This window comes from Neomonachus schauinslandi, chromosome 11 (assembly GCF_002201575.2).
Source record: "Neomonachus schauinslandi chromosome 11, ASM220157v2, whole genome shotgun sequence".
NCBI classification, from domain to species: Eukaryota; Metazoa; Chordata; class Mammalia; order Carnivora; family Phocidae; genus Neomonachus; species Neomonachus schauinslandi.
In genome coordinates, this window is record NC_058413.1 from 29114064 (window position 1) to 29141153 (window position 27090).

Consider the following 27090-nt stretch of genomic DNA (forward strand, 5'->3'; position numbering starts at 1 on the left):
GCCGAAGCTTGGGAAATTCTAGAAAGAAAAAGTAACATGAGCGACTGTGTGTGTGTGTATGTACCTGTCTGTGTGTATATTGCTAATATATCTTATATATAAATTAAAAGCTGCACATTAACACTCTGTGCCAGTATTCTGCCAAAAGTTTTGCATAAATGATCTGTCTCACTTTACCCACGTAGACAGGTATTTTGTTTCTATTTGAAAGATGAGGAGACCGACGAGCCAGTAGACCTGGGACTTGATTGATCTCTGATTCCGTAATCCATGTTCGTACCTCCTGCCTCCAAAACGAGTGTGGCGAACTTCGACAGAACCCGCAGGTCCTCGCAGCTCTAAGTGGCATGGCCAGCACACCAGCTGTGAGCCCTTGCACTTTCCCCTTCACACCTTCCATGCACAGTCCCAGCGGAGCTCACCGGGCTCCCAAGCCTTAATCTTTGCAGGAGGCACCTAGGAGACTATTTATAACAATCCCGAGTCTTTGGGATGCAGCCTGCCCGGGACCTGTCTGAACATGGGGAATTTGTAGACGTTGACCAGCAAGTACCAGGGCTGTGAACCTGAGTAGCCCCCATCTGAGCAGAACAAGTAGGACCTTCTCTTTTCCAAATCCTGCTTTCCCAGGGTGTGCCCAACCCCCACTGATGTGGGTAGGGGAGTGTAAACAGCCATTCACCTGTCCCAACCTCAGATTTATGGTCCAGCAGTTCCCTTCTGTGAACTGCAAACACAGATGACCTTTGCAGCGATTTCATCTCAACCCGCTTCCATACAGAAAACCTGTTTTGTGTTGACATTGTTTGGAACAAGTTCTGCCTACATTAACTCCCTTAGCGCCTGCCCCTGGACTTTCGGCCCCGAGAAGCCAAGTGCCCCTAATTTCGAGAGCTTCCATCCATCTGAGTCTTCGGTCCAATGGCTTCAGGCAGCTGTAGTGCTCCCCTTCCTTCCAGAGTTTTCGAATCCTTCTCTATAAGGGGATGGGTTACGGGTTCTGATTGGCCCACGGGCAGTAGGGCGCTTTGTGGGACATTTTCTTACAAGTTGGTTCCCATGTGGTATTTGTTAGTCACAGCTAATTATTAAGTCCTTGGCTGAGGCAATAGACATTGTTCCCCTGGATGCCTCCCCCCCACCTCTCCCCCCTCACCCCCCATTGCTACAGAACAAAATCCATTGTGGGGCTCTGGAGGTCGACTGTGCACATATTTTCCAGTGAACCCCTGATGGGCTCACTGCTGGGGTTTCATGTTTCAGGTTGAAACTCAACTGGATAAAGCATTATTCATTGATGCTGACACATTTGGTCTCGGCTCTGTGCAGCTATTTCTTCCACACTGGACTCGGTCCCTTATAGGCAATTTAGGCAGTTCATTGAGAGTGATTCACGGTATTTAGAACATTGATAGTCTGCACAGACTTACCGAATGTTAGGATTTCTTGATCACAGAAGGACCATCAAGTGCCGGGCTTTGCTGGCTTTGCTTAGAAGCAGAGGTCAGAAAGGAGGAGGGAGCCGAGTGAGTGAGCAGGTTCAGAGCCCCTTCTTCCCAGCCCTCCAGCCAGAGCACCCCTGCATGAACCTGCTTTGGGTGAGGGGCTCCTGCATGAGATTTCTGCAGCCTACAAGCAATCCTGAAATCCAGTAATCAAATCCATGTACTCATTCATTTTTCAGATGAGGAAAGTGGCCCACTGACCACCCCTCTCTTAGCAGAGGTTCACGTGAGTTAGTAAATGGATGCCAGCATGAGAATTAGCACACAGGTCTCTTCTGTGTGCCCCTATTTATTACGGCCATGCTGGGATAATTCTGGAACCCGTCACTGGGCTGCTTTTCCCATTGCCTGGCCACTGTCTTGTGGAAAAGGCCTTATCTGGAGGATCTAAAGGAAGAGAAATCATCCCATAAAAGCCATAATAACATCGTTGAAGTCACACTCCATTTTTACTAAGAGCCACTTCGATCACACAGTACCACGGCACCCCCTGAGGTTGTACAGTGCACAGCCTAAGAGACTGTATGGAGCAGCCCTGTTTTTACTCTATAAGCGTGGGAGTCAAAACCATCATTGGTCTAGAAGGTTTTAGTTCAGCCTTGTGCAAGGGAAAAACAGAGGCTTTGGAGCCAGCAGATCCGTGTTGGAATCCGGGCTCCACTACTTAGCCAATCCTGGGAATATTGACAAGTTACTGGAGATCACTGATCTTCAGCCTTTTTATCTAAAAATAGAGCTGGCAGTACTCAAGGATTGTTAATAATAATTCAAGGATTGTTATGAGTAATTAAGTTTAATAGTCTATGTAAAACCTCTGTGTAAAGCATATCGGGGCCTTGATAAATGTTCCTTTTCTTATAATTTAAATTCTGTCTCAGTCTCATACACATACATACAGGTTTGAGTCAAAATGAAAGCCAGATATTTTTAAAGTTTACCCTTAACTTGGAAACTTCTGGATTTTGTCACAAGCTTAACATTAACCAAATGAAATTTGGGGTCTCCAAAGACAATGGGCTTGTCTTGTTCTTGCAAAGCACTTATAAAACTGAGCACTTCCTGGGGTACTAGGGCTGTGGGCTTCCCGAGAAGACCCTGTGAGAGAAAATTAGAAGACTGAAAATTGAAGTCTTGTTCCTTTGACTTTGGAATCCCCTGGGATGACCTGGGGGTCCAGAGGCTGACTGCCCACAGACAGACTCTAGCAGCGAAATCAGAGTACCAACTACTCATTGTACCAACTACTTGGGTGTGCTTGGGACTCTTTCAAGCCTTCTTTATTTGCCATTTAGACAGAAACCATAGGCCCAGAAGCTTGTTTTCGAAATCTAGGAAAACAGATGTTTTTGCTTATTTTTCTCTCTCTCATGCCAAAATGCTCACTGAGTTTTCACTGGGTTTTGAACTTGCATTTTTTTTTTCTTTTTACTTTTAAGACAGATTGTGGAAAGGGGTCACGGTAAAATGAACGGGAAGGATGGGCATCCCAAACTGGGAAAGGTCTCTTTCAGACTCTAATGAAAATGTTTAAGAACCTGAAGATAGGAAGTCCTAGAAGATAAACGCAAGCAAGATGGACTAATTGAGCCCTGAAAGGGCCCACCTGGCATTACCCCCCGGCCTGTGATGTCTGTGCCTCCCTGGCAGCCCGGGATAAGAAAGCAAGCACTGCCTTTTCCTCTGAGGAAACCCAGAGCACAGCGTCTAGCTGAGCAAGGCAGTGTGGCTGCCAAGATCTGTGCTGATTGATTGCACGTGTGCTTCGTGAGACCCGGCACCACTTACAGCTCCTGGAGGGTAGAGCCAGCCGGCTCAGACCTGTTAGGGACTGTATTAGTGTCCTGTTCGTTGCTGTAACAAATCACCCCAAGTTTAGTGAACCTATTTATGGTCTTCCAATTGGCTGGTCAGAAGCCTGACATGGGTTTCACTAGGCTAAACTCTGGATGTCAGCGGGCCTCTGTTTGTTTGTTTGTTTGTTTTCCCTGGGGGCTCTGTGGGAGAATTCCTTTTCTTTCCTTAACTTTTCCAGCTTCTGGAGGCTGCCCACGTCCCTTGGCTTCTTTTCCTCCTCCTTCACATTCAAAGCCCAGCAACAGCAGGTTGAGTCCTTCTTACGTTACATCACTCCATTCTCCTCTTCTGCCTCCCTCCTCAGCCTTGGGTGGCCCATGTGATTACCCCCCTAGATAATCCAGGATAATCTCCCCCATTTTAAGGTCAGCATGATGAGCTCCCGAACTCCATCATCAGCATCCTTAATTCCTTTTGCTGGGTAGGGTAATATATTCACAGGTTCCAGGGATCAGGACACGGACATCTTTGGGGTGGGAGTGGGTGCAGACATTGTTGCCTACCGTAAGTACAGAGGTCATTTTTAAGCTAAATACAACAGTTTTATGTATTAGGACTCTTTATCACTTGTGGAAACAGAACCTAACTCAAGTTAATACAAAGAAAAATATTTTATTAGCTTATACACTTGGAAGGAAATGTGTGATTGGCTTTAGGCACAGCTGGATCCATATGTCCAACAAGATCATCTGGGTACACTTGTTTCTTTGCTTGGCTTTTTTCTTTTTTTCTTTTTTTTTTTTGTAATGGTTTCACCCTCAAGCACAGGCTGTCAGCATGGTGGCTGAGACCAAAGCTCCCAGGCAATTCCAAGCCTACACAAGGATCCCACGATCCCAGAGAGGAACCCATGGGCTCTTTTTCAGTAGCACCAGCAAAAGCCTGAGGATGACTCCCAGCTTGGTCATATGTACATCCCTAGACCAGTCTCTGTTCAGAGAGATCCTAGAACAGCGATGAGTCAGCCTTAGCACAGCACATGTACTGAGAGGGGGAGGGAGAGGTTCTCCAAAGAAAATTCAGATGCCATTACCAAAAGAAGGGTGAAAGAGCTGGGCAGGCAGAAACCATGGGTGTCCACTCCACCATCTCATTGCTGAATTTCAGAACCATGCACCTGATCCCAGTTCAGAGCTCATTTGGCTTCAAGCAACAAGACACTCAAAATAGAGTACGAGCTCACCCAGAGCAGGTAGGAAGTTAATTCAAGTACTATGTAAGAAGAGGAGTTGTGTGATGGCTAAGAGTATGGGTTTTGGAATCAGATTGTTGGGGTTCATATCCAGTTTATTGGTTGTGTTTACTTGAACTCTTTGTGCCTCGGTTTCCTCATCTGTAAAATGGAGTTAATACTAGTAGCTACCTCATGAGCTCGTTGTGAAATTTAAATGTGTTAATACAAATAAAGTGTTTAGAGTAGTTCCTTGACACGGAGTAAGCCCTCAACAATTAATAGCTTTGAAGTTATTATTGGTATTATAAGTAAGCCCCTGAGGATGGCTTAGGAACTTGGACAATAATTCTAGGAACCAGGTCAGATACTTTCTTGGTTTCACTTTTTTAGCTGGGGCCACACAGTCTGTTATCTCTGGAACTTTCTTTCAAGTGCCTCAGTGGGAACTAAGGTTCTCATTTGTGAGATGGATTTTCACATGGTTTTCAGTTGGCCTCCTTTCACCCTGTCCTTACCTATACATACCCCCCACCATTCTGAGTTCTGAGTCTTGAGAGGGTCTGATAGTCTGGCCCGTGACTGGCTTTAAATAAGAGTGACCTCATTTGGTTAGCTGTGATTGACCAGGTTGCCTTGGACACAGGGTCACCTCTCAGTAGGCATGGAAAGTTCAGCTTAGCCAGAAAATTGACCAGCTTGTCTTTTGCATGTATGCACTAGCAAATTGGAGTTTTCCTACAGAAGGGGAAAGAGTCGTTTTCAGAAAATAAAGGTTATAGCTAGATGTTCGGGAGTAGGACAGCACTGGGAACTGCTTTGCTCTGATGTGATTTAGCCAGTAGTATTTGTAGAGAAAAATTGGTTATTCTCATGTTATTATAAATGGTAGACGCATGTTCAGCTCCAATTAGAGGTGCTCACAGGATGGACCAAAACCCCATTCACTTCTGCATGAAGCAGTCAGTCTCAGAAATTCATTCGTGAAGCAGAAGTTTCCAAGAGGGTAGACTGCTTACCTTCCCTGCCAGGAGAGCGGATTCCAGAATGACCCCCCAAATTTTCCTTTTAATGACAGGAGGAAAAGCCCACATTTGCTCTTTGTTCCCTGTCCCCCCTCTCACCTGTCAGAGCCCCTATATTTTTTCAGCGTTCCCAGTCCAGGCTGTTCAGAACATCTCCCTGTACAGGGGTTCACGCTGTGCCTTCAGAGCACTTGCCTTTTCGTCAGGGAGGCTAGTAAGAATCCTTCTGGGGAAGCAGTGTCACAGTGATGGGGAGGAAGGAGTACTGATGGAATTTCTGATCTCTGGGATACTGCAGGAAGGGTGGAAATGCTTTGGATTGGGACTAGACATCTTAGGAAGCATGGAGATTTAGGGGAGAAGACAAAGTATTGTTAAAATTTTGATAGAGGTCTGCTGGGAAAGTCTCCACTGTAAAGACTCTTGTGCCCCTTTCTGGTTGAACAATTCGCCGGCTCCACACTTGCTTTCAAATGCCCTGGTTTTGAAGCAGTCAACAAAAAAGCATCCTGCTGCCAGGGCCAACCATCAGAAAGAGAAAAGAGAGCAATGCAAACCGTGCAGGGAATGTGCGAGAGAGAAATATTGTAGAGCGGAAACGCGGCTCTGCTGGCCTGATACCGTGTGCATTATCTCCCCCAAAGGACCCCGTGGTTTAATGGATGGGGCTTTAACCTGCCCAGAGGTCAGTCTCTGCTGGACAAGTGGAACCTCATCCCTGAGGGCATTGACATACTCATGACCCACGGACCTCCTCTAGGTAAGTGAAGCAAAGGTTGTCCTTTTGTCATAAGAGATGCCTTTTTTCATAATAATAAAACATAATAAATGCTTCAGGGATATAATCGTTTTCCTTCAAAAAATAAAAAGTGAACACAAAAAGAAAAGTCAATGTCTTTAAAAGAAACCAGTATGATAATTAAACTCAGCAGTTCTGCTGGGCTTACAGGTGTTCTTGAAATTAAATTTTTTTATTTAGTTGAGTCAGGGAAAATCAAATGAGTATGGAGTACCACAGTCTTTTGAGCTTGATCATTTATTTTAAGAACTGTACTCACTTAGGAGTGAGGGAGGTGGAGTGGGGAATGGAAGGAAGACATAGACATAGACCTCCCAACCAGTGGGCTTGTGAAGGAATGAAATGATGGAAACTTTTGTTTAAAGTAGCTCATTTGGGGTGTTTGGGTGGCACAGTTGGTTAAGCATTTGGCTCTCGGTTTCGGCTCGGGTAGTGGGATTGAGCCCCCCCCATTGGGCTCCGTGCTCAGCACGGAGTCTGCTTGAGATTCTCTCTCCCTCTCCCTCTGCCCCCCTTCTCTTTCTCTCTCTCTCCTCCCCCCAAAGATAAGGTAAAGTAGCTCATTTTCCTTTTCCATAAAGATTTCCTAGGAAATCTTTAAAAGTTTAACACTTGAGCTGATTATAGGAGCAAAGAATCCTTTTTTTTTTTTTTTAAGCTAAGGTGTTAAGTAAGGATTTATGTTGAAAGTTACTTAAAGATACTCATCCTGGGGCGCCTGGGTGGCTCAGTCGTTAAGCGTCTGCCTTCAGCTCAGGTCGTGATCCCAGAGTCCTGGGATCGAGCCCCACATCGGGCTCCCTGCTCCGCGGGGAAGCCTGCTTCTCCCTCTCCTACTCCCCCTGCTTGTGTTCCCTCTCTCACTATGTCTCTCTCTGTCAAATAAATAAATAAAATCTTTAAAAAAAAAAAGATACTCATCCTACAGAATCTTTGAACCTACACCCAGTTTAGATCACCCACCAGTGTGCTTCAAAGCCATCTTTAGTTATGCAGATTATGGTCCAGAAGATGATTCTTTGACTTATATAATTATCTTTTAATTATTCAAGAACTTGTTATCTCTTTGGCTTAGCCACGGAACATTTTTCAAATGCTCCTATCACCTTGGTCCCCATCTGTCTGGTATCTATTATGCCAGGACCCTTCCTGTCCAACAAAGGTGTCCTCAGGACATTCAGATACTTCACTTTCAGTAGGAGAGTTTTCTTTTTCTTCGATTGTGATAAAAAACACAACATGAAATCTGCGCTCCTACTAAATGTCCAAATGTACAGTACTAGCAAAGTTTGGTTTGGAAAAAGGAAGAAAACACTTAATACAAAATAAATTATTCTCACAATTTTTCCCCGTGGTTTGGGGTTGTTGTCCATATCACTTCCCTCCTCTGTCAACCTGAAAAATAAAAAAATCTAACACATGTCCCCTACTGTGAATTTAATCCTTGTAAATACTGTTTCCTCCAACCCACTTAGGACTGCTTTCTTTCCTTTACCAAGGCGGTGCTCTGCGTTTCACATAGAAACAGCCGAAGGGAGGACCAAGGCATGAGTTATGGTGGTACATTTTAACGATAGGGAGAAGCAAGAGAGGAGGAGCCAACCTTGTTGCAGATAGGGAAATTGTCCAGATTTGCACAAGATCTAGCAATTCCTGACTTTTTCAATACTTCGGAATCACCATCCGCATGCTTTTTTCCCTATTCTATCCTGTCCCATCCCATGTTTTAAAAGATTATACTTACCAACAACATGTATCATCCGTAATTAATTAATTTCCCTATTTTGCAGTCATTAGAGACTAACTCCTGAATTGCTAGCTAAATATTCTGATCAGCGTGAGTTGCCCAGCGAGACCTACAGAGAGAGCATCCCAGCCAACTTGATCCTTGGCCTGAGCAGCCTCCTGGGTACAGACATGATTCCCCTTAGGCTGTTTATTGTAAATAAGACTTGGATATTCTCAGCACAGAAACATCTACATGACTCAAGTGTTATTTGGAACACAACTTTGAACAGAACAATTGATTCACAGTTTCATCAAGCCACTAATTTTGGTACAGAAGCCAGTGACAGTAGTAATAAGTCTGAATTCTAGCCTCCGAAGAATTCAGACATCCCAGGAACTTTCCATAGGGAAGCTACCGTCCCTCTCTTTGTAGCAAACATGCAGTAATCCAGAGAGTGGCTGTGCATACAGCAAAGTGAGTTCTTCATCAAGGAGTTCCAAAATAAAAGGTCAGGCACGGTGAAGTTGAACCTTAATCAGTGCATTATCGGGGTTCTTGTGAAAATGCTGGATTGGGGTGTGGGATGGAGATTGGCCTTGAATTCTGTCCTGCTGAGAAGGAAAGCCATCTCTCTATAAGACTTTACTATTGTGGTAGAAGCAGGATGCCTTCTCAGGTTGATCGTATATGAGTAAGATATTTTCCCCCTTTGAGAAGAACACATTCATGAGGGAATATGCCGATCACTGTGGATTAAGGATTTTTTCCTTTAATTAACAGAGTTTTGAAACCCCTGGTTGAATTTTTATAGGGCCCCCCTTTTTCATCTGATGTTCTTTCCGGCCACTCCCCCTCCCACACCCCAGGTAACATATTTTTACAGAGATGCTCTATTTTCGTTTCTACAGTTTCGCCAAAGTGGAATAAGCTTGTCTGTCGATTTCTGCCCGATCATTTCTAAATAGTAGGAATCGCCTAATGGAGCTGTGGTATGGATTCCCACTGATGGCGATTTAGCTGTTAGTCCCACCTGCCTTCTTTACACCCATCCTGCTGAGGCATATGGGTTCCATTTCTGATGATAATCATTCAGATACCTGACTTGTGCTATAATTGATGTCAGTCTTTATGGATTTTCTGCATTAAGCATAGAAGTAAGTGGCTTTTACTTTAAAGGTAGTCAATTAGCCCCAGCTTATGGGATGCCACCACGAGGTCACGTTGTTGCCTATTGCGAGAGATGAGACTGCAGGAGGAGCTTGACAGTTCCAAGCTTTGGTCAGCAGGAACCACCAAAGGTTAAGAGTTGATGTACCTAAGGAGAGCCAGGTATCTGGTGGCCAGTTTACGGACAGCCTCTCCTAAGCCTGTCTTCTCTGAGCCATCTTAGAAGTAAACTGCTATAAGAAAGATATAATAAAAAAGGAGAAAGTAACTGAATATTCAAAGAAAGAGATATTGCAGGACTGCTGGGAATAAACGTCATTGGGCCCATGAAGATTTGAAACCGGGGCTGCATAAATCAAATCCCTTACAGGAAAAAAAAAAAAATGTTAATTAACAGGAAGGAAAAAAAAAAATTTTTTTTCAAGAACCTAAAGAAGACAAAGTGACAAGTGAAAAGTTACTTAAAAGCCATTGTGAGCTTTAATGGAGAGGCTAGGATTACAGATAATGTAATAAACCTTCTGTGAGTTATGGCTTCCTGAAAGTCTAAATGAAACCTTACCTGAAGAAGGAAAATTAAGAGTATTGATTGCATTTTGCCCGTAGGCTTTCGAGACTGGGTTCCAAAGGAGCTTCAAAGAGTGGGCTGCGTGGAGCTTTTAAACACGGTCCAGAGGCGAGTTCGGCCCAAACTCCACGTATTTGGTGGAATCCATGAAGGTAAGACCGGACGAAAGGAGTTCACCAGATGTGTCATTAGCCATGATCTCATTCCAGAATGGGGACCTTGGCTACCCTAGGAATGACCGGAGCAACTTTTACCAGAGGTAGAACCCTTATATAAGATGAAGGATTAGGAGAAACACCTGCCTGAAAAGCTGATACAGATTTTATACGGAGCTGCTCTCTTTTAAGCAGAGTGGAGAGAAAGAACCAGGTCTGGTTCACCTTCCGGAAAACCCAGCACTCCTCCAGGCAACTTCTGGAATCTCAGGGCTCTGACGAGGAACGCTTGCTAACCACCACTGTAGAGGAGCCCTGAGGTCAAAAAGGACAATTTTTTTTTTCTTTAAGATAGTTAGAAGAAATGGCCTAGATATTAGACTAAATAACTTCCATGACCTCTTTCTACCTGTAAATACTGTTTCATATGGAACGCATATGAAGACCCAGGAAGACAAGGCATTCTCTGAAGCAAATAACTTGGGACACGCAGTGAAAGTTACAGAACAGAAGTGGCAGGAACTGCACATTTGCAGGTAGTTGTTTCCTTACTAACCTCAGAAAACCATTTCAGACTTCCCAGAAATCATCGGCGTTCTTAGGTCAGGCTGAGGCTAAACAGAATGATTAGATCTCGCCTTAATGGGAACTGGTCCAGTTGCCTCTAGTTCTGCCTTTCATGGTAAGCTGGAGTCGAGTTCACAGAACTGAAAGCCTCCCAGAAACTTTACGGTTCTAGGTTTTGTCTTTCCTTCCTTTTTTAAGCTAGGGTTTTTAGATAGCTACAAAGCTGTCTTTCAGCAGGTCTTCGCTTTTCTGGCCCTGCTGGTCTCTCCCGGTTCCGAGGGTTTGTGTGCCGGGGGTGCCTTTACATAGGCAGCTGCCGTATTTTCTCCAGCTTCTGCTTTCAGCTTGTCCTCTGGAGTCATTTAGGAATCTGCAGGCGAGTTGTTTAGGCCTATGTGTCTGATGAAGCAAAAAAATGAAGTGTGCTTTTCAAAGCCCACAAATCCATTGGCTTCCGGGTTAGGCATGGAATTAAAAGCATATGCATTGAAAATCATCCTACTGATGCCTAAGAAAATTCATCGTGCTCCAAGTGCAGGCGCCAGCCGAGCACATGGAATGCAGGGGTGCAGCTTCCCAAGAGTGGGCATCATCCTACCCTGACTTTGAGCTGTAGTCCCAGAAAAGGGGGCATTTCTCTAAGGCATGATCCAGGATTGGCGGGGGGATGGGGGATGGGAGCTCATGTCTAACTGGCATTTCTGGGGACGGTTATCAGGCTTGAATTCCTGCAGCATGCCTATGAGTTTGTATTTCATCCGTGTTTTTTGGTTTTTGGTTTTTTTTAATCATTAATTAGCTTTAAACTAGCCAGACAATTGGGGAATTCCACTGATGTCCCAAAATAATAAACTTGCTTAAAAGGCAGGAGATCATATTCAAATAAACTTGTCTCACTTTTATTCACTTAAGACAGCTGAAGAGGGCAGAGAGAGGGCAAATACCAACCTCTTGATGGAGAGAGATAACAAGACTTTATGACCCCAGAACTAAACAGTGCACATTTTAAATGCCTCTTTTCTTTTCTTAAGAGATTTTTCCATTGACCCTCATTAAGCTCTCCACAGGCTTACTTGGACAAATTTTAGCAAATGGAAAGAGGGAAAAAAAAAGGAAAAAAACCTCAGTTATTTCTGTAAGTCCTGGTAATTTAATTTTTCACGTGCATATTTTTCTATTCCATAAGAGCCTGAGACCAACACAGAATTACAAACTTCAATGCAGAGACTCTAAGGTAGATATAAGGTATCCAGGGAAATGTGCAAACTTGCAAACATGTTAAAAATTTCAACAAATTAAAAATTATAAAAGGGACATACATACGAAAGACCCAGAAAAACTTCCTTAGCTTCCTTCCAGTAGGTCACAAGAGATTTATATACTGCCATGTGGGAAGTGTTTTTGCTCGGTCCTGTGGCGCGGGGTCTCTGCAAATCACTTGGATATTTGATTACTTGACTTATTTGAATGAAAGAGAACTCAGCACCAAAGCCACACAATTAGAGGGAGATAAGATCACATATTGTTAACTTTCATTGAGGCAGTTTAGAGATTATCTCATAGATAAGGAACCTGAGCATCCGCCCCTCCTGAATCCCAATGCAGTGCTCTTTCCCTCCTCACCTGTCCCAAAGCCCATCTGGGGTTTGGATGTGGGTACCCTGAGGAGTCTCTTACGTTACTCTTTCTGTTCCTAGAACTCAGTAATTAATGCAGGGCTTTGAAATGAAAATCATGTTTTAAAAAGAGGGAAAAAATGTTTTTTCTTTATTCTCACTAGTAAAGAAATCACAGTCTTTCCCTGACAAATCTAATGCTTAAATAAGGAAAAAATGAATCACTTTTCTTTGAAGTAGAGGATTCTCCCTTTAAAGAAAACAGAATGTAATTGGAAGGCAGCTTCTGAAAGCTGTTATCATCTAGGGAGGCTTCATTGAATCTCATCTCACTGCCCACTGGCAAAGATTTTTTTGGTTTTCCTTGCCTGACAGCTCAGCACTGAGTCACTGTCATTTGTATATATTGCAGTAAGCATGACACTCTGTCTCCACAGGTTACGGCATTATGACCGACGGTTATACAACGTACATCAATGCCTCAACGTGTACAGTCAGCTTTCAGCCGACCAACCCTCCAATTATATTTGACCTTCCAAACCCACAGGGTTCCTGAAGCTCTAAAAGCCCAATTGGAATGTGAGGGAAGGTCTATAAACTGCCATTTTTCTAATTACAAACTTACATTCTCTTACTTGTTTATTTCCAAATCCTGTGAGTTCTTTTTGTAAATTACTGGAACACAAATGTCGCTAGAGGTTGTGCTTCTTCTTTATTATTATTTTTTTTTAATGGGGCGTCCATTCGGAATGAAAGGAGCATTGTGAATTTGTAAAATGACTTCCGTTTTCTCAAAGGCCACGCCATTGTAAATTGTTAGTATTCGCCAAAGGACAGCCAAGCTTTCTTTTTAAAAGGTGATGAAAGTCTTATTTTAATATGCTTTAAGCTGGAAGAAAAAGGAAAAAAAAAAGAGAGAGAGAGAGAAACAGGTAGGTAGTGTTTTAAAAACCACCCAGATTTGCACAACTGTTTAAGAGTATTGTTTGAAGTATTTTATTTTTTGATGTTTTGTTGTTGTTGTTGTTGTTGTTTTCTTGGTAACCCTTCTTTTTTGCAGACTTGGCCTGGATTTATAGCAATCTTTTCAGCAAAAGTAGGCATGGAAAAGACTTCTCTTCACACTCTCACTATAAAGAAAGCTGTGTCCAGGGAAGAAAATGGCCCTCGTTCAAAGGATGGCTTAGCTAGTGAGATCCATATTGTGGTTATACAAGGTCTCATTGTTTGTTTCTTTTAAATTATTTTAGCTTTAAAAATATGGAAATGGAATCTGTCAAGAGCAGGTATTTCATGCAGTTAAAAGAACAGTTGAGCGCGCAGACTCCTTTTCAGTATGGGTTTATATATATATAAATATTTTTTGTGTATTATGGCTAAGTTAGGAGTTTAATATTGCCAAGGACAACTGCGAAGGAATGCTTTATAGCAGGGCATCAGAAGTCCGAAGGGGCTGACACATTTTCTCAGAACTCAAGGTCTCAAAGAGCTTGAGTTAAGTCTAGGTACAATTACAGGCATGTACAGACTTAAGTGGATGCAATGGAAGGTAACTAAAATGAGGCTTAGTCGTCCTTTATATTTAAATACCCTGAATTGTCTTCTTACTTCCTCTCCCTCCCCCCATTTTGCACTGTGTGTCGATGCAATCTTCGCTAGCACAAAATATTGTCGCTAATAGTCATTTCTGTTTTCCCATTGTAAATGCTGTTGAGCTTTATTCTATTTTATGTTATCTTGTTAATGAAATTTAGGAAAGCAGTTGTTTCTTTTAAATTTATTGTGATATTCTATATCTAGCGGCCTTTATATGCAAATAAAATTGCAAGATTTTTAAATCTGTCCTGTTTGGAGGGTTGGCTGGTAGGATGGTGGTTTTAGTCCTGGGGAAGGAGGGGGTTTATTCATATGCAACATTAGTACTGCCTTCCAGAAGAATTAGAATAAGTGATTTTTTTTTTCCTGATTTTCAATAAATTTTTATTACCCACCATTCACAGGCTGGCAGGTAGATCGATAAGGCACTCAGTCTACTCTTTCCTTCCATCACACTGTCATCTATCTTGCCGTGGGTTTCAGAGGGTGAATATTTCGTCTTGGCCATTGTAATTTCTATAGGAAGGGTCACCGTGCAGTGGAGGCTGAAGATGCTATCGTGGCTGTGTGCTTGGTGGTGAGAGGGTGAACCAGTGGGTAAGAGAGTAACCACTACTCAGTGTCATTTGTCCCCAGGAGTGGTCACTGTCACCCCCTTGCTGTTCTTTCTTTATGTCCATCACTAAAATGTTATGGCAGCCAGCACTCAACAGGCGGCGGTGGGGTGTGGTAAACTAAGTAATGTCTTTTTTATATTCTCTGGAACAGCCATTGAAGAAAAACAGCATGATCTTGAAACTGCAGTGTAGCCCAAAAGTCTACATTCCAGTGCCCCTTGGATTGTATTCTGGCAGATTTTCCTTTCCTCCTTCTCTTGTGGACTCTTTTGGTGTAACTGATGAAAAGAATCCTTGATTTCAATACCCACTGGGTAGAGAGAATGTTTTAGGCCAGAAGTCCAGCTCAGACTCACGTGTAACCATCTTAGTTGTTAATATTGATTAAGCGTCTTGGCTGCCACCCAGAGTGTGTGGTGGACACTTTGGTCTGAGCTCGCCTAGCAGATGCTTGAGCTTCCCAAGCAGAGGTGGCCCATGACCATAGTAGCCATGATGGGCCAAAAGAGGTACTGTGGGAAGTTAACAACCCTCCTCTGATCTGCCACATCAATAGAAGAAGGTGTTGACTTCAGGGCTCTTCCTAGGGAGCTGGAGTGAGAGGTGACTGAATGGAAATTTCATCTGGAGCTAAGCTCAGACTTCTGGAAAAGCAGGCTTTCCAGAGACAGGTGGACGATCACGATGACAAGTGTGCATGTACAGCTCTTGACAGCACGTCTGGACCCAAACTAATTAAGCTAAGCACTTACTGAAATTGCTTTCCATTGTGAGGGGGCAGGAAGCAACCCAGCCTGCTAAATCTACAGGGTAGACTGGCTCATGGTCCAGGTTCACCATTCCATATGTATGAATAGCCTCCAGGAGGGCCAGGGTGACTGACCAAAGGCCTGAAGCTTTCTCCACTGGGCCTTCTAACAAAGGAACATTTGAAATAGCTCTTACAAATTGGCACTTTCCGTCCTTTCATCACCAGGCACTCTGCTGAGCAGGTCTCATATTTTGTTTCTAACCCTCACAAAACCCTGGGAGAGGTCACAGAAGCCCCACTTTATAGATAGGAAACCAAGGCTCCAAAAGTTAAATAAATTTCCCTAGGAAAATGGAAGGTTCAAAACCAGGTCTGTCTGAATTCATAGCCCTGCCCTTTTTATCACCTGGCCTCTGGACTAGAAAAGTTGATGCCCTTCAAGAGCTGATAAAAAACTGAGAGGGGTCTGGGGGCATGTCTTACCCCTTATGTGGGAGCTGTTGGAGCATCCTTCGGATTGGACCACTTCCTCTCTGCTTGAGACACAGCACACTGTGGTGGGTCTGAGCACAGAGCCTGGGGCCAGTGTGCCTGCCCAAGTCCAAGCTCCTCCTCGGACTGGCTCAGATGCCTTCGGCTGGGTACTTCCCATCGCCGTAAAAGGGGGTTGATGATGATGAAGTGGCCATGAGTTGTGCTGTGGAGATCACTGCCTGGCATCCAGTTTGTTAAATAAGGTCCCCATGCTGCCTTGAAATTCTCCAGGCAGGACCTGTCTGTTGCCTCCTCACCCTCAAGAGCACCAGTGGCATTATTTCTGAGAAAGTGTATTGGTTTGCATTCCTTGGAAACTATAATGAACCTCTTTCATAAGAATATGAAGGACCCCAAGGGCATTTGTGAGAGGCAGCTAAGGGGGCCTGACTTTTCAGTGTGGGCATCATATTTTGCAAATCCCTTCTAATCTCAGGAGAGGAAGGGGTCTGTACTCTTTAGAGTTGCTTTAAATGGCACCCGTGGATCTCAGCATCTCTCTCTCCTTGGAGTCTTTACATTCCATGTCACCCTCTCCTTCAAGCTCAATTAGTGAATTTTTTCTCTACATTTTCTCCCAATCCCCTTTTGTCTTATAAAGATGAGGGGGGGTTGCTGAAACCCCCTTAAGAGGCAGGTCACTGTTCTTCTGACAGGTGGCCAGCGTTAAGCCTGCCTTCATCTCTGTCACTTAAGTAAATAAATACTGTGACCCAGGGCTTAAGTAGGGAGAAACAGAAGCTGAGAGGATTTGGGATTTGTCAATTGCAGATAAAATACTTGCTGTGCCCAGAATAATGTCCCCTCCCCCAACCCTCCCCCAGCAAGGCTATGCTGCTCCATCAGGACCGAACATCATCTTTTATTTTGGTTTCTCATTATCTTTTCATGCCCTGTTCCCACTTCCCTAAAAGTTTTCATTACTTTTCATTTAATTATGAAACTGAAGTGAATTAAAGTCTACTTCAATTTTTTGAGAAATTGGCTATAAGCTGAGGGGCATTTGGAAACACTGCTGGGTTTGGAGCAGGAGACGTTTGGATGTGGGGAGGGTTCCAGCACCGGACATTCTTAATAGGTGCTTTTATAGAAGGTTCCAGGCCCCCTTCTGGATGTCAGCTTCTAAATAACAAAATGTTTTTTCTCCTACTTTGTGATGAAGTAGGAAGATCGCTGCCTGTGTGTCCACTCTCTGACAAGGTTCTTCCAGAAGTTTAGAGCTACTTTCCCTTCCTTTTCAAGATGTCATCTCTACTTTTCTGCTCCTATCTTGCTTTTCCATGGAAGAGAAAACCACACTGATTCCAAAGGCTCTCAGAAAAGCCTCCCTCTTCCCTGGTGCCCATCATAAAGTCAGCCCCTGCAACTCAAGAGAAGTTCAGAGAGGGTCAGCGGCGCCACCATGGTCACACAGCAGATCAAAAGAGATAGCCCCACATTGGCATTTGATTTCTTAATTTTGAGCATGAACTGCTTTTCTGGTTTGACATTCAGGAATAACCAAAGATGGAGAGATCAGTTTGGCCAGACAGAATGTGATTTTATAGCAGAAAACAACCTCTGCCTATCTGTAGTTTATTACTATTAAACCTGATTATTTGAAAGAAACCTTATTAGCATCTGACCTCCAAGTGTTCCCATGAGGATTCACTTTCTTTCCTCTCAACCAGTCCACCTATAACAACTCTGATGGGCACCCGTTTCCTCCTCCCACAACAGAGATGTTGCTCTTTGTCACGTGTTTTGACCTACATGTGTATGTCCAGTCTGGAAGACATTGGGTGTCAGGAAGAGCCCCTGACTTTGAAATCAGATGTGCTTGCTTTCAAATCCCAGCAATGCCATTTACCATCTGGGTAGCCTTGGACGTGCTACTTTACTTCTCTGAGACTCAGATTCCACACCTGCATAATGGGGGTAATTCCTACCTCCCGATGGATTTATCAGAGTTGATATGCTAATATCACTAGGGTCCTAGGCCCAGAGACCTATCATTATACATGGAAGATTTTATTATGCTGTCCATCACAATTTCTTAAAGCAAAAGAAAGAGGGGTGGGGGGGTGCAAAAGGAAATATTTAGCTTATTTTTCCAGGTTATTCAGAGCCCTTCACAAGAGAAAGTGAATTCCTTAAACTGGACTAAGTCAAGGTAATGGAGCTACAAACCCACGCCATACATAAACTGAACTCTTTAAATTCCTCTCTCTCTCTCTCTCTTTAAACTATAAGACAAAACATTTGTGGTACTTTCTTCTCAACTGCTCCTATATCCTTCCTGAATTAGGGTTGTCTCACAAGACAAAAATCTTGAGGTAAAAGGCCTTTCATATCTGAGAGCATCTATATCTGGGTAATGGTGAGAGAGAGAAATGCATTTCCATTAAGAAGCATGGCCACAGTGGTACTAAAAACACCGATAGACTAAACACGGAGAGGCAGAGCCTGCACCCATCAATCAGCGTTGATTTTTATGAAGCCATGGTTACCATGAGGTGCATCCGAGTGCTCTCAGAGCCCGCTTACCAAGGGAAGGGGCCTGTAATTTCATAGCCCATTTCTGCCCTGACCTTAGTGGATGACCTTGAGAATAGGTCGAAATTTTCAGTAGAAGCTTCTGAAACGGCAAATGACTTGGAACCCAAATGCTCCAGGCTTGGGCTCACCAACATGCCCTTGCACACATTGGCTGTAGTGCTCAGGTACCAACTACTGAATCCTTCAAAGGGACTCCTATTTCCTGGAAGCCTTCCCTGAATCCCCCTGCTCATACCCAGAACACCTCCTTTTGGTACTGCCGTGTCCCCCACGAGCACTGCCCCCTGCTCCGTGTTGTGATTGTGGCTGGTCTGCCTGTGAGCTCCCTGAGGTCAGCGACCAGGTCTCTTCTTCTGCATGCCCAAAGAAATGCTGTCTTAACGAATTAATCCGTGTTGGGCAGACAATAGCCAGGTATGTGAGAAAGAGAGGAGAAGTTAATGACAGATGAAATCTGCAGACATTTCCTGCGCACTGCAGGCACAGTGCGGTACCAGCAAGCTTCATTTGCAAGACTCAGTTCTCGTCACGAAAGGTCCTTATAACTTGGTGAGGAAAGCAAGATATTGACACACGAAGGTAAATAGCAGTAAGATTCAAATGATAGTCCAAAAGAGCAGTAAAAGAAAGGATGTGTGCTAGGTTTGCCCACTTATGTGAGTGGCCATCGTTATAGGGAAGTGCAGGCTGGGGATTTAAGTCTCAGACAAGCACTGGCAGCTAACCTAGCAAGGGGAGTCTGAGTGATGATGATAATGTCAATCCCATGCAGCTTCATTCCTGGAGGAGAAAAACCGGTCTGGCCAGTGGCAATTCCAAGTGTGTCACGTAGCTGGTTTGTTTTCTTAATTTACTCTATGAAATGGTTTTCTCTAATGGCATGCCATTGACGAAATGCACCATAATGTCTCCATCTATCACCTCCAAATGCTTTTGCATGCATCAGTTGTTGACTTGTTTTCTCCCGTTCAGCACATAAATGAGAGGAATGATTTATCCAAGGCCACCAGTTACTCTTATGTGGAATCTGAAATAGCTCTCTGGAGAAATACTGCCCTGAGCACATGTTTTTTTATGCTGTTTTCCACTTGTATTGGAGGGTGACTTTGGCCTGGGCTGCACTGATATCCTTCTGACCAGGGTTTCCTGGGGAGCTGGTCCAGGTGTCCACTGTGGTCTGTGACTCTTCGGATATAAGAGCTTGGGTTCCTGTGGGTGTGATCGCTAGGGTTGCATTATGGGGTGTGGAAGCCAGAAGCTTTGTCCTTCGAAGCTGTGTGTGGACAGTGATTCCCCCATGAGCTCTCTTGAACTCACACTCACCAGGAAGAGAAAAGGTATTACATGCCTGAGTGCAGTTCCCTTCCTGCTTTCAATTTGTCCCACTTCCTTGAACTCACCATGCCGGAGACATCTGGCCACTACCCCCTCGGTTTTGCATAGATTGGTAGATCAGAAATGCAAGATAAATAGGAACATCAAGATAATTCTTAACTGCTGAAGGTTCCTTGAGAGAGTGCAGTGTAGCATTCTCCTAAGTAAGATCTGGTACTGACTCAAACACCTGAAGGGGCCACTCCACGAAGTTTTTGTCTCATTAGATGATGGCGATAATGTATGTAGATAAACAGTTTGAAGCATCAGATAATACAGAGATCCTGAAATGTTAAACACAGTCCTCCTATCTGTAGCATTAATAAATGGTGGTGAGATTTGAAATACCATGCTTATCTTCTTAATTCTTAACTCAAAAAGTTGAAAAATACAGCTTGGAAGGTTTCACCTGAGAAAGTTATAGAAATAAGAAAAATAATACTTATCACAGCTTTGCGCATTAAAGTATCTCCTGTGAGTGTGTGTGTGTGTGTGTGCGTGTCTACTTCAACGATACTATGTTCAGTGTATAACAAATTAACCCTTTTCCTTGACTGGCTTATTTCAATGGAATTCAAATAAGATGTCCAGAAGGATAAGAACTTCCTTACATTGTTTTCCAAAGGATTAAATAACCAAAATAAAAAACCTAGAGCTACTCATAAGACCACTAGTTGCAGTGGCAGCAGTATGTTGGTTTCACATGTTATGAATGGAATCTATGGGTTCTGAAAAGATTCAGGAACTATGATAGATAGGCATTTTATTTCTCCTGCATTTGCATTTATTAGATCATCTTCCCAAGGAAGGGTGAGGTCTATGGGTACAGCATCCAGGAATTGCTATGAAATTATTTCAGTTTAGAGATTGTGCAGAGAAATTTGCTCAATAAAACAGTGAAGTGGGGGTTGGGGGAATAGGAGAAGGAAGGAGAGAAAGCAAGAGGTTTAGATCTAAACACGAATGAACCTTTTGATTTCCCAGGCTGAGGTGTGACTTGTGTATGTCTTTTGATCACTTTCTTTCTCTGAACTATGAATTGATATATTTATCTTCTCTGATGTTAGGACTCCCTTGAACAAAGAAGGCAAGTGAGTTGCCTGGTTGTTTTATTAATATGAGGTCTGCTGGCTTTTGTAGGGGCCCAGGAAATCTGGATCCTTCATCACAGTCTATATGTGATGGGTTTTTCCGACACAACACAACGGCACATGGGAAACTATTTTGTGAGGATGTTACTCTTACAGAAGACTTTTCCCAAGAAATAAAAGATGTATCTCTGGTGAAGTGACAGTATGTAGGCTATTCCAGTGTTACTTGTGGATTCAGCAGTATCCCATTTATTGATATGAATATTTATATCCATGACAGTAATGCTGTGATTGTTGATATATTTGCTATGAGGAGTTTGGCTGGGATGCTGAGGACATCACCTAGTGTTTTTAAAGCTCAGTATTCTCGAAGCTATTTAAAGAACCCCATCATCACCACCACTTTGGACCTGTGTTAAAAGTAATTCAGTGGAGGCAATCTCCTTTCATTACCACAACCCCCCCCCCCAAATAATTACTGCTGACCTAGAGGCATTCTGGATGGAGATATATGTTGGTCATTTTTCTTCTTTTATGTGGTTCCCTCTCATCTGAAAGTTTTGTAAAATGGTCATTGTCATTCTCCAGTTGAATCTATGTACAGTTGTTTTAGTTTGTTACAAAATGTTTCTACTGCTCACCTGAAGTCAAAGAGATTCTGTTTTAGTCCTCATTCCTAGAATAAGGTTTGGAAGTGGGGTGGCACACCCAGTCAATAACTTTTCACGTGTTTTTAGTGGCCAGTAACATGTACCCCAGGGATATTAGATTGAGGTCAGGGAAGTCAATCTGTACTTCTACATCCATGCACCCAGTAACTAATATTTATCGTGTGGCCACTCTGCATCAGGCACTCTGTTTAGCATAAGATTTAGTCCAGAGTTGGGCCAAAGAGAGGCTCCAGCCAAACCCTTAATCACCTGATCTGACCTGAATCAGAGCAAATGAACCTGTTTCTTTCAGGTGACCTGTGTGAAAATCAGTGGTGCTACTCCATTTTCTCCACCTGCTGTCTTGTAACTCACAGTCTCAGTCGCCTCTAGGAATTTTTGCAGACCACGGCTTATATTTTATAACTTTTATTTTTTGGCCATGACGTGTGTAAACAGGAAAATGTATCAGTAAATCCATTTAAGAAAGTTTGAGGACAAATATGTTTTATTGGAAAAAGAAATGAATACAAAGTAATTGGCCTTTGTACCATGTAGTTAGGAGAGCATGTCTATAAGCCAGAGAGGTCTGGCTAATGTTAAATCTCAGAAATTAAAATTTGGGGCCTTTTAAATTTTCAGTTTTGGGATGATATGTCTTAAAACAGGCAAATGAATGCACTCTCTATTCTTCAAGGATTTAGAACTTCTCTGGATATTAACATTGATATAAGCAAAGTCATGTTGAAAGGGACACCCAAATAATGAAGAATGGACTATCTCTCCCATGGGCTAGGACCCTGACTACTTTAAAGCTTTGGGACAGTTCTGAATTTTCCTACTGTTTTAGGGTGCCTCCTTTTTATTCCAAGTAAGTCAGTCAAAAATTTTCTCTCCACAAATATGTTTCTCTAATTACAATGAAAGAATTAACTACAAACTCAAGACTTTAAGTATTTCTTCAGTAGAGTGCTGAGTTTCAAGACTCTATTTGTGAGGCGGAGATAGATTCATTTTTTTCAGAAATTTTCTGTCTGTCTTTTCTTAAAGCAGTATCTTAAAGTTAGAGATTATGGCCATAATTTGATATCCACAATTTATAATTTTTAGCTGGTAGCTCAACCATTTTTTTTTTTTGAGACTCTACTGAGGTCTTCATTGCAAATGAACCCTCTCTAATCTTCACCCATTGTCCATTTACACATGAGTAAATATGTTAAACTGTCCGTAAAATGATAAAATAATTCTAAAGATAAATGCAAAATGACTTTTACAAAGACACGAAACAGTACATTACATTCTACTCTGAGTCATGTCTGCCAGCATTCCAGAGGCCAAAGATTGGATAAAACACCAATTTAAAGGATGGGGGGAAATGATTCCATAGTGAAGAATTCCAGTTCCTTGGGTTGGGAGTCTAATTCTGGAGGAAAGGTGAAACATGCAATTTTTTCTTACCTTTGTAATTCGGCAATTCTTAAGCTAATAAATTAGAGTAAGTGGTTAGTTCAAGACACAGAGAAAATTGGATACAGCATGAAAATTAACAACAGTGTTAATGAGAAAATGGCTTATAAGTCCTATGCTTGAATGTAGTATGCAGAGTGATTAGGTCTTCATAAAGTTGTTTATTCTAAAAAAAAAAAAAAAGTATTTGATCTCTTTTTAATGTTTCCAGATCTTGCCAAGGTCAAAGAAGACAATCTTTGCTTTGTCACATTATGTTCTGGTGTAAGGGTGGATAGTTTAATGAAATTGTTATAGAAGAGCCGGCAGCTAGTGTGTATCGGAAGTGTGTATGTGTCACTGGGAGAGCATCTTTCACAAACAATTAGCTCTTTATAAGACATATGATAGTCCTCACATTTATCACATGTGTCCCATGCCTCCTGAATAAAAACACCATTTGCAACCAACCAAAATTAATCTGGGCCCAACTGAAGAGAAGGAAGTCAACCCCTTAGTTCTTTGTGGGAAGTTAACTCTTTCAAGTCTGATACATACCATCTTAGGCTTTTTAGTTGGTAGACCTTTACCCATATGTACTTCCAAAGAGCTATTGCTGATATTTAAAAAGTTTGATATGTCTCTCTTGTGCAAGTGATATTTGATTCCCAGGAACCAAAATTCACTCCAGTTCATTTTGAAAAAAGCAGGGGCATGGGTAGCTGCAGTTTAAAGGGTAGACATAATAAATAGAAGAAATAAGCAAGCCTAGGGAGGGAACAAGCCAAGAATCTCCAGGCACCTCAGTAGTAGTTGTTCATGGATTCTTTTTCTGATGCTTAGTAAAAAAATAGTATCCCATCAGCTTCTTCCTAGTCATTGAGTTACCTACCCTAGGTCATGTGCATACCCCTGATCTAATCAGCAGTAGCCAGGGTCATGTAAGACCTAAAGCTACCCCTTTGGCAAATGAGTGGAATAGATTGAGTTTAGGTCAGAGCAGCGTGTTAATGGGGACAAGTATTCATTATTCTAAAGCCCCACACAATTTCAGCCCTAGCACCTTAAAATAACTCATTGGTGTGACCACGGAGATTGGTTCAAAGACTGTAAGTGAATTGAGGCAAATCTTATCTCTGCTACTAAAGGAGAAAAAAGCTACAATAATTTATAGCCCTTGATGTGCTGATAGGAAACATAGTACCATGTTTACATATAAGGATAAGACTTATTGAGAAATTCCCAGCCCAGTTTTCCTTGTTTCCTACAAATTGGAGAAATGGATTGGTCAAACTCAAGGAATGAATTGTACAAGCTAAGCTATGAAGCATCTCTAGCAAGATGTTTGGCCCTGCCCACAATAAAGACTCCTAATAGATGGATTTTTAGTTACATGGTTAAGCTAAGTCACAAGGCATATGGTTGAAAAGATGAGTCTGAGATGATAATGGTGGTGAATAGCTCACACTTTTAGTATCATATTTGGAACATGGGATTTGGGGTCAGACAGATTTGGTTCAAGATAGGATTCCATCACTCACTAGCTGAGAGGTTTTGATCAAATTTCTTAATCTCTTTGAGCCTCAGTTCCCTCATCATTAAAATGAGAGTGATGGGGCACCTGGGTGGCCCAGTTGGTAAACCATCTGACTCTTAATCTCAGCTCAGGTCTTGATCTCAGGGTTGTGAGTTTGGGCCCTGTGTTGGCCTCCACGTCGGGCGTGGAGCCTACTTAAAAAAATAAATAAATAAAAATAGGATAAAATGAAAGGGATAACAGTACTGATCTCATAAGATTATTGAGAGAAGTCAGTGAGAAAACAGACACAAAGAGCTTAGCATGGTGCCTGGCACATATGTGCTACCATTATCAAATCATTTATTAGACTTTTTATATATTCCAATGGTTGATTTATGACTTATCTCCCTTGTACTTTTCTACACTCTTTAAATTCACTTTGCATGTGCATGTGTAACTATTTTAAATTTAAAAAAAAGCAAATGAAAAAGAACATTCAACTAGTGATTGAGATGGAGATCATTGTACTCTGGGCACTGAAACTGAAATGTTAAAGAAAGAATGGAAGCTGATCAGATGTAGGAAGCTGTGACTCTGAGTTTGCAAGTAAACTGAGATTTCCTTCAATAAATTTGGTTTCCTTCTCTGTCTCCTTGTTTTGTCAAGCTCAAATAAGGAATTAGAGGGCACACATTCAAGACTAGCTCTGCAAAGCAAACCACCAGCCTCTTGCAAGACTTAAATTTATAGCACCCATAAAATGTATAGTTATGTACAAGCATAAGGAATAAGCAGTCTAGAGGATAAGAAATTTAATAAGTGCAGATACTTACAAGCAGCTGCTAAAGGCTGGAATGGGAGTATTCCCAGCAGTGGACATGTGCTGCCATCGAATGCTTACGTCAGTACAGGTGGGGCATTCAGAAGGCTTCCAAGGGGTCAAGTTGCTCAAGGTATTTTGCAAGGTTATATTGTCTGTGAATGAATGATCTTGCTCAGGGGAGTCAAGAGGACAGAGTACTCTCTTAGTCCCCAAGGAGTCTTATCTGCTGTGACTAGCAAAAACCCCCAGTAGGAAGATGGTTCAGAGATCTGAAATCTAAGACTTGCTGGAATGCGTTGATCCTTAGAAGTAAGCGTCTCAGTATGATAAATACGAACTCCTCAAGCCCGTTAGGGAATGGAAATTTAAGAACCAGTTAGGTCAAAGATCAGGAAATTTATGACAATTATCTGCGGTTACAGTGTAGAGTGTTTGAGGATGGTTTAAGCCAAAGAGTCCAGTGCCTGTAAATCTTGAGAGTGATATTAATACCTCTGTGAGCATGTGTGTACAACGTTTCTGAAAAGATTAATTGCAAAGGCCAGTTCCCAGGAAAGACAAGCAGGTAATTGGCATTTAATTAATGAGAATAAGTTATATTAAATTAAAGACTTAGAATCCTTGATTATTTATCTTCCTGTAGCCAGTGTGACAATCTACTCTTAGATTATTAACTCAGCACTGTTTTTCAAGAGGCCAAACTAAACCTTCTGTTCAGACTGTATAAATAAGAATATGTTTGCATCTCAACCATGGGAACAAAATAACTTGGGAAATCACAGAGGGTTTTTTCTTTAAACATAAATGATTTCTTTTGAAATTCTTTTGAAATTAAGTCCAGCAGAGGATTCAAGGTATCCTCAGGCGTATTCCATACCTCCTGAATCCAGAAGAGTTGACATGAACTATTGTGTAATAGAAAGGTTGCAAGCTTGAGGGTCAGTCTGATCTGGGGTTAAGTCCTGGCTCTGCCTCATATTAACCACATAGCCTTGGGTATGTTATTAAAATTCTCTGAGGCTCAGTTCTCTTATCTTCAGAAATGGTAAAATAATACCCACCTGAAATGCATTGTTTTAAAAATTAAAATACAGTAAATTTCCATGGTCCACTCTCTGTCACATAGACAGTGCTCAATAAAAGATTTTTCTCTTTACTTTCTCCTCCTTTCAGAGCACAAGATGACAGCAGTTAGAAAATTATTCCACAACAAAGTTGGAGAACTGATTCTCTTTGAATTTAACAATTGTTATAATGATACATTAATCATGAAAATGTGGTTTTGGTGAAGGGATAGATATATACTTCAATGGAATGGAATAGAAAGTTCAAAATAGAACATACAGTATGACCAATTTTTTCTTAATGTGCAAAGGCAATTCAATGCAGACATAGTCCTTTCAAAAAATAGCATTAGAACAATTAGACTTGCAAAATAAAGGAATGTGATAATACAAAAATAAACCTAGACCTAAACCTCATACCTTATACAGAAATTAACTCAAAATGAATCATTGATCTAATTGTAAAGCCCAAATCTATGAAACTTTCAGAAGAAAACATAGGAGAAAACATTCATAACCTGGAATTAGGCAGAGTTCTTAGATATGACCCCAAAAGCACAATCTATAAAAGAAAAGAAAAAGGTAAGTTGTACTTTATTAAAATCAAAAACTTTTGCTCTATCAAAGACACTATTTAGAAAATGAAAAGACAAGTTACAGGTTGGGAGAAAACGTGCAAATCACATTATGTCTTGTAAGCTAGAATATATTTTTTAAAAGTCTTAAAATTGGGTGTTATATACAAACAATGAGTCATGGAACACTACATCAAAAACTAATGATGTAATATATGATGACTAACATAACATAATAAAATAAAATTAAAAAGAAAAAAAGTCGGGCGCCTGGGTGGCTCAGTTGGTTAAGCGACTGCCTTCGGCTCAGGTCATGATCCTGGAGTCCCTGGATCGAGTCCCGCATCGGGCTCCCT

At 42.1% G+C, this 27090-nt stretch overlaps 1 protein-coding gene across 3 annotated transcripts in view; it reads left to right on the plus strand.

The window, feature by feature from the left end:
• MPPED2 (metallophosphoesterase domain containing 2) overlaps positions 1-14017 on the plus strand; it is a 171930-nt gene extending 157913 nt beyond the window's left edge. For 2 of the 3 annotated variants that reach the window (XM_021684714.1, XM_021684713.1), the window contains exons 5-7: positions 6200-6315; positions 9857-9970; positions 12594-14017. In XM_021684714.1, the coding sequence (XP_021540389.1) occupies positions 6200-6315; positions 9857-9970; positions 12594-12712 (349 nt within the window). In that variant the 3' untranslated portion in view covers positions 12713-14017. The remainder of the gene's footprint in view (positions 1-6199; positions 6316-9856; positions 9971-12593) is intronic. The other variant, XM_021684715.1, reaches the window with a different exon arrangement.
• The last annotated feature ends 13073 nt before the right edge of the window (positions 14018-27090 follow it).